General features: G+C 42.0%; 1 protein-coding gene across 1 annotated transcript in view; it reads right to left on the bottom strand.

The window, feature by feature from the left end:
- TENM2 (teneurin transmembrane protein 2) overlaps window positions 1–12,181 on the bottom strand; it is a 1,222,720-nt gene that overhangs the window by 289,048 nt on the left and 921,491 nt on the right. The window contains exon 8 of the mRNA XM_029942895.1: window positions 4,811–5,045. Coding sequence (XP_029798755.1) covers window positions 4,811–5,045 — 235 coding nt within the window. The remainder of the gene's footprint in view (window positions 1–4,810; window positions 5,046–12,181) is intronic.

Raw genomic sequence — 12,181 nt, forward strand, 5'->3', positions numbered from 1 at the left:
GGAAGATCCTGACCTTGATGTTCTCAGGAAAGAAAGGTATAGATGGGTGGTACCAACCAGGAATTGCACATGGCTTTTATTGTAAGACGTAAGAAGACAGAAAGAAAGATGGTGGTGGGGGGATTTTGTAACACATCACATTAGAGAAAGACAGTATCAATTGCTTGGATTTAGTTCTTCTGCCCTGAGTTTATTTTTTCTTAGATTATGTTATGGTTTATACATGAATTGACTGGTTTTGGTAATAGAAATGTATATGCATGGTCCTTTACATGATAGACATTGGTACAGAACTTGTAGGATTTTTTGTCTTTGTCTTAAATTCCAGATTCATACAGTCCTATTTCGGGGTATGCCTCCTTAACCAGAACCTTTAATTCTACTTGTCATAGGAAAAAAAAGGGGAAAAAGCATAGTCCAGAGAAGATGTAACATGTCTCATTAAGACTGACGGGAACATCAAAAAGCAATGCAGAGAAGCAAGGGTTTGTTCCTCACTGGTCTAAAGAAACACGTTGGACTTGGCTTCGAGTCTCTGGGTGTGGCAGCAGGCCTGCTCATCACCTCTCAGAGTTATGAAATTCTTTCATCCCACACAGCAGTCTGTATTAGGGAGAGTAGAGGTGGTGAAGCTGTAGGTAAATTTCCACTGCATTTTTGAAATTGATGCATCCCAATCGGCCTGTAGAATGACCTGTCTTCAATGGTTCTCTCTCCTGGATGTAGTTAATCAATACTTATTTGGTATAAAAATAAGAATTGGAATCCCAGAATGGCATCGTGCTCCTGAAAGAAGAGCTCCCATATCTACTACACCTTCTCTTGTGGGTAAGAAATAATCCTATGAAACTCACAATGTTCCAACATTTGAATGAGTCAATTTGTTAGGTTCTATAGTTTCCAAGACTATACTTAAAAAAAGAGTAGGGAATAAAAACAAATAATATGCTATCATCTTTGACTTTTTTTCTACTTATCTATTATGCAAATTCTTACCATACTTTAAAACCCCAGTTCAAATAGACCCTCAGTTTGAAATGTTTCCCTGATCATCCTGGGAGAGTTAATCACTTCATCCACTGTATGGTCACTTTACACTTCCATTATTATATACACGGCACTACCCCTCTGTTTATGTACCCATTTCTTCCTTTAGAGTGTATGAACTTCAAGGGCAAGATTCATGTGTTACTCATCATCTCCCTAGCACCTCACACAGTGTCTGGTGTCCGTGAGTGACTCAGTAAATATTTGCTAATAACACGCTGAATGATATTTTAAAAAGAAATATAAGCTCATCAAGTCTACTAATTACTGCTGAGGTTTTCATACACAGGACCAGATACACAGACAAGTTATATGTGTTCATGAGTTCCATGAATGGAACTTTAAATATCTGCTGACTTCTGCACCCTGTGTTTGATTTCTGGTGATAGCCCTATCCCAATGGCCTCATATTCTCTAATCTTTGGCCCTGGGATACACTGATGCTAGGACATCCAGATGTTGTCCTTGCTTGTTTTTTCCTTCTGATTGACTTCAACATTTTGGCAATCCTATCTACTCCTCAAATTTTGTATTTAACTTGTCTCCTACAAAAGCTCCATTGAGAAGCCCTAATCCTTGGATGCTGGGGAATGGGAGGAACTGTCCCTGCATGGCCTCTGTTTTCAGGACCCCTGGGAACGGGGGACTTGTTGGAGTCCCAGAAGGATGTGCAGGACAGAGCCTTCCTGGTTGCCAGCCAAGTGTGTCGGGAACCATGGCGCCAGAGATGTGGAGCCTTCCTGGTTATCAGTCAAGTGATTGCTAGGGAATGGGAGGAACTGTCCCTGGGAACATGGGACTCGATAAAGTTCTGGGAGAACATGCAGGACAGAGCCTCCCTGGTCACCAGCCAAGTGCGTCAGTGTCCTCACACAACTGCAAGCTGTTCCTGTTCTGTCCTTCCTTTTTCTGTAACTATTGTTCTGATGAATCATTTACTGTGCTCTCCAGGCTGGCAAGTATGCCGTTTTTTACTAAAGTTTGCCATTAGCCATTGCTTCTTGGTCCGTCTTCATCTCTCTCGGGGATGTCCATGGTTCCCTTGCTTTCCGGAATGTTCACATTCCATTAGAGAACATTCCTTGTCCACGTTCCCATTGGTGTTTGGGAACGTCCATGTTCCATTAGAGAATGTCCCTTGCTCATGTTCCCATTAGCATATGGGAATGTCCCTCACTGCATCACTCGTCATTTCCCCAGGACCCCTCCCCATGAAAGAGAACCTACCATACTTGGAGAAATGACAGATATCTAAATGATCTACTGAAGGATTCTACAGATCAGATATAAATTCTAGGAAACCTAACCGGAAAAATAGGAAGGTGACGGGCTTGGCTCTGCTGGTCCTCTCTACCAGAGCCTTGTCAAGATAACACTTGATTGCAAATGGTTTTGTAAAATAAATCTCCTGGAAAATGAATTATTTTCATCAGCAGCTGGGAGACAGGAGATGGTTTATGCAGAATATGCATTTTAATCACCAAGGGGAGAATCTTTGTGAGGAGCAAGCACTCTGATGCCCTGTAAATGTAACAATTAGGGCAATAAATGTAGCCTTATACTTATTCACTTATCAGACATCTTCCCATCTTATTTTGTGTGTGGAAACCAGTAGCATTCCATCCAGTGTGGCTCAGAATGTCCCATCTCCCTGAAGGCCTAGACCTCTTGCAGGTTACTTTGCCCCTCCACAGCTAGATTGTGCATCGTTAAAATGGTGGAAGTAATGATCTCTTCCTACCTCATTCTATTCTTTCAGGCTCTAATGAGATAATGCAATAAAGAATGAATACAAGGCATATACAAAGTACGTAGTAAAATCTGGTGATGAATGGTGATGGTGGTCCTCTTCCTTGCTTTCTTCCCCTCCGCCACTTTCTACAATGGCTAGTACATTTCTCCTTCCCTTTCTCTGCATCCTTCTCCTTCTTCATGTAGTCCACTCTATGCAGCCTTTATGTCCAGAAACTCTTTTGCAAACAATAGTCTGTTAATGTAAAAGGAGGCTGACTAGTGCCCAATAAACTCTATGGTGGAAGGAAGAAAAAGATAGACTATCTTATATAGCCTTAAAGATCAGCCTGGAAACCTTTTGAGAAAACTGTTTACCAGTGCAGATGCATTTTCAAATGTTTATTTATTTTTGAGAGATAGAGAGCGAGAGGGAGAGAGGGAGACAGAGAATCTAAAGCACGCTATATGTCATCAGAGGAGAGCCTGACACAAACCTCCAACCCAGAAACCCTGAGAGCATGACCAGAGCTAAAGTCGGATGCTTAACTGACTAAGCCACTCAGGTACCTACATTAGTGCAGACATTTAAATATATTATATATAATAGGCACATATAGTTTCTACTGACTTTCATATTTTAAGTCTCACAAGTTAAGACTGTAGGCATGGTTAAAAAGAACCTATAATCATCAGAGAATAAAATTTATTACAGTTTAGAGTGACCACAGAGACAATGGTGCACAAGTTATTCATGATCTTAAAGAAAAGCAGAAGAATATTATAGATACAAAATCACATAAATGCTATGGCTTGCATGATTGCTTCCAGCAGCATGCAGAAAATTCACTGGCTGTTACCAAAAAGATTACGGATTCCTTTTGTCTTTCCTCAAACCTAGCTTATTAATGTTTAAAAACTTAAGTGAGTGTAGTGTTTTTTTTTTGTTTGTTTGTTTTTGAGAGAGAGAGAGAGAGTGAGAAAGGGAGAGGCAGAGTGAGAGGGAGAGAGAGAATCCCACATAGGCTCTGCACCTTCAGTGCTGAGCCTGACATAGGGATCCTTACAAACTGTGAGATCATGACCTGAGCCAAACCAAGAGTGGGACACAACAGACTGAGCCACTCAGGTGCCCTCAAGTGAGAACTTTTTGAAGGGTCAGCATGAATTATCCCCTTTCTCTGTTTCCTTTTCATGGTTCTTTTGGGCAAGAAAACAATAATAACTGGAGCACACAAGCCACAACAGGGTCTGGGGTTGGGGCGTGGCAGACTCCCCCATCTAGCGGCCCACCCTCGGCTTTCCCAGTCATTCCTTCACAGCCCACCGTTGTGACCAGTGCCCCTTGTCTCAGGGCATTAAGGTGGGCATGGTTTTGGAGGACCAAAAGGGAGGTAAGAAAGGGACAGAAGAAAAGGCAAAACAACACAAAGCCAGACCTGGAGATCACTTTGAAACTCTTCCCTCCAACTAAGTGCTGCCCCTTTTCTCTTGTTTGTTTTTGTACATTCTTGTTTGCCCCTCAGGCATCAAGCTGTTAGTGTGTACAGGAGGGATTAAAGTCAGACGGCATGTTGGATGAAATATAAATTAAAATTATACTTCTGTCAGTCTGGAATCAGGGATTGTTTCTCAAAGTCTCCCTAAACACTTAATTTCAAATGAGTCTTCATTTATTACTTCAGGAAAGGCCAAATGCATAATTTATCAGCAGCTTTCAGTCAATATACCCTTATAAGCATGTTTCCCATGAGCCTTTGAGTAAAAATATGTTATGCTAATTCTATTAGGTGGGTACACAAGATCTGTCTAAGAGAGTAAATAAGCATTAAAAGGAGACACAAGTGAACAAAGAAATACCTAACAACCTATTATCCAGGGTCAAATTACCAAGGGAACAACAGGAGGTGGTACACTTGTCCTGTTATTTACACCAGCACCATTTTCCTCGACAAGAACCCTAAACTATCTGAGGGACTCTGTGCATATGACTCTGGTAGGGTGATGGGTGTGACTGGTGATGGGGACTTACCTGGTCTCCAGCGGCACGTTGCTGTTTAGCACCCAGCTGTCCTGAAGCTGAACGGACTCCGGCGTGGTGGCCAGGTCATTGGGCGCAGGAGCCGGGGCGTGGATCTGACTCCGCCGGTTGGTCAGTGAATTCCTGTTGAGGGAGTTGGCAGACGAGTGGTGATGGGACAGAGTGTGGTTGTGAGGGGGAGGCAGAGGGGGCCTCAGAGTTGACTGGCTGTGGTGATTTGGAGGACCTGCAAAGAGAGGAAGGAGAAACGACCATCAGTGGCTGCAGGCTATAGCCCCAGATGCTCTGCAAACCTGTGGAACAAAGCCTAGAACCAACATCTCTATGTTGGTAATTGCTTAAAGTCACAAACTCAAGAGAGAGAGGTAAGATGGCATAAAACATTCCAGGGTTGGTTACTAAGAAATAACACGCTTTCATTTGCCTTTTTCTGTAGGCCTCAAAGGAAGAAGGAGACTAAATTAGTAAAACCAAGCTGGAGCATATTAATCTTGAATATGTTAATCTAAAATTGGAAGTAACACAACCCTGTCAGTCAGGGCTGGTCACTGATGTAACAAGTCCCTGTCCCATTTCCCAGTAAACCAGTCCATTGCACATATTTTTACAAATATTTCCTTTTTTTAAAGGTAACGAGAATATGGCATACTCTAAGTCAGAGAGTAGCATATTTAAATACCTGTAGCAGGCAAACAGGGAAGTGAAATGGGCCAGTTGTGGACTGAGGTGATTTGGAAAGGGTAGGCAGGTGGCCATGTGGGGATGAGGGCCCAAGGCAGCCAGGTCTTCTGTTTTTTCTAGGGAAGCTGAAGATCTGGACTTCTAGATAAAATTTCCTTTTCTTGATAATGTTGACAATTAATTTTAAAAGAAGTGTATGTGTTTTAGGTGTATGTACAGATTTTTCTTCCATGAGAGTCAAGAAAATACCTGTGAGCCTGCTCAGACTTCAGGGTTGATGTTTTAAAACCCTGACCCTTACTCCAGATTGCCTCCACTTTTCTCATCTTAAAATCCTCTATCCTTGCAGGAAAAATGCATAAAGGAGAACTATACCTCTGCATGTATCCCCTGTGTAAATATGCTCACAGATGACAACTCCACACAGGGTTTTCCTAGCAACCCACTCTCAATCTACAAAATGAAATATTTTAAGCATAATGAAAATGAAAGTAGTTCACTATGCAATGTAAGCCTATAATTTGGTTTTAATGGCTGCTGAAACATGACTTTTAATTTGTGTCCTTTTTTGAAGCCTCCAGTCGAGGTTGGCAGCTCACCAGGTGACTGCCAAGCCTTGTCATTTTGGCCCCTGCCAACTTTTAAAATCCTCAGCCCCTGCTGTCCTGGCTTTAAGAAGTTGGCTCACATCATTTAAACAAGCAATTTGACACAAATTTCAGCTACTTGTCTCCTTATGTGGCCGGGCTACATCTCCAAAAGGTGTAATCTACATTCCGTGGCTCCTGTGAAGCCTGCAGAAATATTCCTAAAGAAAGACAACATGTCAGGAAGATACTAGGTTTGAAGAGCATCATGACCAAGGAAAACAAGAAGGAAAAATAACAGACACAAGTGGTTCCCCGAAGTTTCTATCTTCGGGCTGAAATTACTTGGGGGATTTTTTTTCTGTCTTTTTTTTTTTTTTTTGGTCTTCAGAGAAAGACAACTCAAACTAAATCCCAGTGGGAAATGCCACCATATAGTTGTGCAGACTTTAAATTGCGTCCTCCAAATGAACCAGCAATTCGTATTTTACATTATGCACCAGTGACATTTTAAATATATCTTTGAGGGAGTTTCATGACTGTAGCAGGCTATTACATTTTCTGGCTTTGTTGTCTGTCTAGTAATGTATTATTATATAGTTATTTAGTATTTGTCTGTCTCATATTAGTGGGAAGAGGTGAGAAAAGGGGGTGAAATGATGTAATAATGATCCTTCAGAAATGCTATCCAAGTCCCTCACACAGGGTTAATGAATTTTCATGCTTTCCTTTCCCCCCCCTCAACTCCTATCCAAGTGGTGTCATTATTCTCCATTAGTGAGGTAATCTTGAGACTTGCTTCAGGAAGATGAGATGAATCAGCATAAGTGAGAACCCACCCTCCTCAGTCCCAAGCCCCAACTTCCCATCTCCCTAGGCCCCTGGCTCCACCTCCAGCAATCCAGACCACACACTTTCCCAAAGTACAAAGAGGCCATGTGAAGCATTTAATTCACCAAGTGAGACACCACAACTCTCCTGCTTCCGGTTTATTCACCCTGAGCTAAGGTTTCTTTGCTTGCTCCAACTTGTGTGGCCCTTCTTTGTCTATCTGTGTTCTGTGTGGGTGGAATTCCTGTGGTTTCCCTCTTGCTGATGCTACCCAGGGGTGGTACTAAGGGGGAAATGGAACCATGAGCTCAGATGCTACATGGCATGTTCCCTATAAAAATGAAGGATGAGCTTTCAAGATAATTGGAAGACATGTCAAGCTCTTTTTCCATTTCTTTTTTTTTAAGTTTATTTATTTATTTAGGGAGACTGCACCAGCATGGGTGGGGTGGGGGGGAGAGAGAGGGAGGGAGAGAGAGAATCCCAAGCAGGCCTTAACACTCAGCATGGAGTGTGATGCAGGGCTCGATCCCATGAACCATGAGATCATGACTGGAGCCAAAATCAAGAGTTGGGAAATTTAACAAACTGAGTCACCCAGGCTCCCCCAGCTCTTTTTCCATCTCTACTAAAGAGAAGACCCAGAGTTTATGGGGGAGATGAAGCAATACATAATTCTCTTCTCACACTGCCCTCCTACAGCAGCATGTTATTTCACTGCTAATAATTCAAATTATTGATAGCAACAACAGAAACTATCTAGCATCCTCAGTATTAGATGTTTTCCTAACTACTGTTGTTCATTTCCTCTGTGACACTGATTATATTTGCTCATTTATCTATCCATCCAACAATCATATTTTTCAACTATTTACAAGAAATAGAAAAGACAATTAGAATAAAGAGTAAGAAAAGCTACCACTGGGGTATATACAGAGAGACATAGGAAAAGCATTTGGCCACTGGTTAGGAGATAAAATCTAAAGAACTGGGTTCAAGGGTTGGATCTGCCACTTTTGAATAATATGAACCTAGGCCTACAATTTCCTTTCTTTAATTCTCTGAGTACTCACCCACCACCAGTGACAATAGCAGCAGGTGCCTGTGAGTCAACATGAAAGATGGAGAGAAGGAGGAATGGAGAGTGCCAAACATGCCACCCGAGGCTGGCAAGGTCCCCCACTATGTGTATGGAACACTGCTTGCTTCTTTCAGGAATAAAAACACAGATGAGACATAACTGCAAGCTCTCAAGGAGCCCAGATTCGAGTATAGTAGCCCCCAAGCTGGATATGACCAAAAATTCCAAGTCAAGATTTTGTAGTGTTCCAGATCGCTGACTTCTCTTGAAAACAAAAACAGAACAAAAATACTGAGTCTATTCCCTCATGACAACAGCAGGATATAGCTGAATGCTTTTGGGTGGTTTGCTGGTTTGCCATTAACCCTCACACTCCCAGTTATTTTAATCTGACCAGATTTAAGCCTTTATGGTGCCACTGGTTAAGTGTTTAGGTCTCACCCGTGGCACCTTATCACTCTGGGGGGGGTCACATGTGTCTCATTTAACAACACCTCTGCTACAATTACTCATCTCAAGCACTTTTTGTGTTTCCTGGTTTTCACTAGTCATCCAATGAGCTTGCTGGATGTGATGGCTTTCAATTTCAAAAATGCGAACAATGGCCAGCAACATGCCTTACTGCTTTCCAGGAAGCCAAATGACATGAAAAAGGCCTTCTCCAAGGCAGCTAGTGTCTTCAATATGTGCTGAAACAGAAATGATTAACAGCTTGATGAAGGAACCTTCACGTCCACTCTGAGTTCTACACATTTATTGGGTTTAATTAATGTGCATATTAATGGCTCTTCTATTATATGAATATGAAATCACATAATAATGTAATTGAGCCACGAATAACTATGTAACATAAATGCTTACACAGTATCAACTTAATAAGTATGCTATTAGCAGGCAAAAGGCACTGTCATTAAAATCACAGTGCTAGCCTGTTACAGTGCACCTTGTTTATTTGGAGTTGAGAACCTAGAATTTATTTTTAGGTACTGTGTGGCTTTTAGTCCTAGGAAGGAGGAGCTGCATGTTTGCTCTTTGTGAAAAGCTATGGCAGGACAGGTAGGACTCCTGGCAAGGGTTAGTGAATTTAGAGAGAGGGTGCTGCCTGTGTGTTTAAAAACTAAGTGTTTCGATTGTCCTATTTGCTTGTTTGGTCTTATTTGTTGGAAAAACCTTTGCTCAGATTTGCTGATGCCAGAAATCTTGATCCCAACAAGGATGCCATTCCCATATTCTGGCCTTCCTAAAGGCCAATTGGTTGACAGCGGAGTCATAAGAAAAATAAAGCCGTTCTTTATTGTTGGGTAATGATATCAAGTCTAACAAGGTTCCAAGGGGCCTGCGAAATCCTGGAGTATTAGCTCTTGTGTTGACGAGCCTAGCAGAATTCAAACAGCATGTGGAAACAACCAACGCCCACATTGTCAATAATGTATTAAGGATTTTCTTTGGAGCAAAGGAAGTAAATTCTTAATAATTGGCTATTATTGCACTTTTCCTAAATAAACAGATGGGGGAGGAATTCAGGCTAGGTCTACCCTTGCCAAGGTGGGTGGGTGTAGAGGAGAGTAGGCAGGCAGAAATAGATTAAGATAGCTTTGTCTGGTTCTATAGTCCACACTATTTTTTTTTCCTGGAGATTAAAATGATAAAATGTATGAAAGAAAAAGTTCTAAGTCTAGGCCTACCTAGCTGCTAATAATTCACTGTTTTTGGAGATGGCATGCCAACTGTTGGTCATTAAAAAATTTCAGCCCCTCGGACCCTGAGTAGATGAATTAACCAGAAACTCTCTGCCTCCCTGTACTGAACTATGTCATTGGAGCAAGTTACATCCTGAGAGCAATTTGAAGATGCTAGAAGTGACATTGGTATTGGCAGAGATTTTGGAGTCTCTGGCTGGTGAAAATTGGCACCAGGATATGCTGTTCAGATCTGACCTCAAATGGGAGGCAGAGGGAATCAGAGGTGAAGATTATCAAGAATAACAGCCTCTGGTTATAACTAGGAGTCTGTTGCAGATGACCAGCTTTGTGGTTGACTTTGAACCCCTGTGTGGTCACACTTACAAGCAGTGTGACCCCTGGAAAGTTATGTATTTTTTTCTGTTTCTTCATCTGTAAAATGGGTAATTTTACTTCTCTCGTATGGTTGTTAGGAGCATGAAATGAAATATATCTATAAAAAGCCTACCGTGATTCTTGGCACATTAATTATTAATAAATATTATTATATATTATATGCTATAATTAATAGTACTGATTACAGCACTAGCAACTTTGGCTCTGGGGAAAATAATGAACACCTTTTAAGGAACTCTAGCTTTCCTGCCTCTTTTGAGCAGTTGCTTTTGGATGATGATATCAAATCCACATATAAAGGCAAAATCACCAACCTCACACCTCCTCCAGCTTCAAATGCTGTCTGGAAAAGGGCATTCTAACTAAGTGACATTGCATAGGCCTTACTAAGGGCAGTCTCCAGAGCATCTAAGAACTTGCAGAAATGGAACTTGGGATTCAGAAGTATTCCATTTCTATAAACAAAACAATTGATGTTAATGACAGCAAAACAGCACCAACAATAGCTGCTAGGAGTCAAGCTCTCCCTGTGTGTCTGGTCCTGTGCCAAGTGCTGTACATAAATTATTTCAATTTATTACCACTCACTCTTAGGAGATAAGTTTTCTCATTATCCCCATTCTACAGATTCAGCAAGTGAGGCTCAGAGAGGTTAAATAAAACCTAAATGGCATGTAGCTTAGTAAGAGGAACAGCTGCTGTTGGAGCCCAGAGTTTCTTCCTCATTCTGTCATATGGAAAAGATCAGGAAGCTCTAAAGTGCACTCACAAAGGGAGAGAACAAAGACCTCTGTCCCAGTTTATACAAATTTCCCTGGCAAATACAGAGGAAAACTGGCTTAACTCACTTCTTTGCACATTTGCTTAAATGGCAGAACAAAATCTTATGAGGAATTGGAGGGAATCGCCCACTTCAAAGCTCTGCTCCTCACAATGCTGCTTGAATCAGGAGAAATAGGCCAGAACAGCCAAACGGCAGTGCAGTCTCTTTTCTGTGTTTTCCCAAAAGGCCCTTCTCAAACTTCCTCCTCCGTGCTGCATCCTGGCTCCCATAACCAGTGGCATGAGGGATAAGCAGCAATTAGGCCTTTTGGAGGCAGAATCAAGGGCACACTAGGTCCCAGGTCATCCTTCCTGCTCCGACTGTAGGTATTTTGCTAATAGCCTGGGGGCAAGAGGGAGGGGTTGGGGGAGTCCAAATCCAGCCTCCTCCTGTGCTTAGAAAGAGGTGGAAAGAGATCCATGTCTAAGTACTGGACACTTTGGACATGGAGTTTGCTTGCTCCTTCCCTGTTGTAGCATCTACTGAATAATTTGTCCTCTCAGTAATAGACCTTTATTTTTTGTTACTGACCCTGGGATTGTATTGCTGGCTCTGTAGGGCAGTGACTGATCTGCAGTGTTTTTCAGATGTGGTCACTACTGTAGTAAGCTGCAGCCCCTCTCCACATTTCAGAATGGAGGGGAAAAGAGGAGAAAGGATGAAGGAATGAGCCAAGTTATGACCTCTTTCTCATCTCCCAGTGCTCAGCTACATTTGACCAGTGCCTCTTGGCCTGGATTGCACAGTCCTGGATCAGGGGACTGCCCTTGATGGAAAGGACCCATTCAGCCTGAGCAGAGTGCCAGAGGAGAGGGCTGTGTTCACTCGTAAAGAATGATTTGTAGTTCTCTTGCTTACACTAAACATATGACCTCAGAGAAAAAGCATCCTGAGTGCATTTGCAATGACACACAGACCAACACCGCATGGAAGAAGCATGGGAATTGCCGCCACAAAGAGCAATCATTTGCAGGCTTAGAAACCAAAGTTTTGTCAGCTCTACCTACATTCCTTAAAAAAATAGGGGTTAGAGGGACACTGTAGATCATCTAATAACAATTGCTCCCATTTAATAAGCACCAGCTGTGCGGTAGGCACTCTGTATATTTCACCCTATTTAAACTTAAAATAACCGTCAAAGTGGATATTGTCCTCCATGATAAAGACAAAGAAATGGAAGTGCAGGGCATTAAGAGATCTAAGTTTCTCTCCTTACATGTTATATTTAACTATAATATATCTGGGCCCTTCCCGAGTGCACACTGGGTATGTCTCTTTCAT

This window comes from Suricata suricatta, chromosome 6 (genome assembly GCF_006229205.1).
Source record: "Suricata suricatta isolate VVHF042 chromosome 6, meerkat_22Aug2017_6uvM2_HiC, whole genome shotgun sequence".
NCBI classification, from domain to species: Eukaryota; Metazoa; Chordata; class Mammalia; order Carnivora; family Herpestidae; genus Suricata; species Suricata suricatta.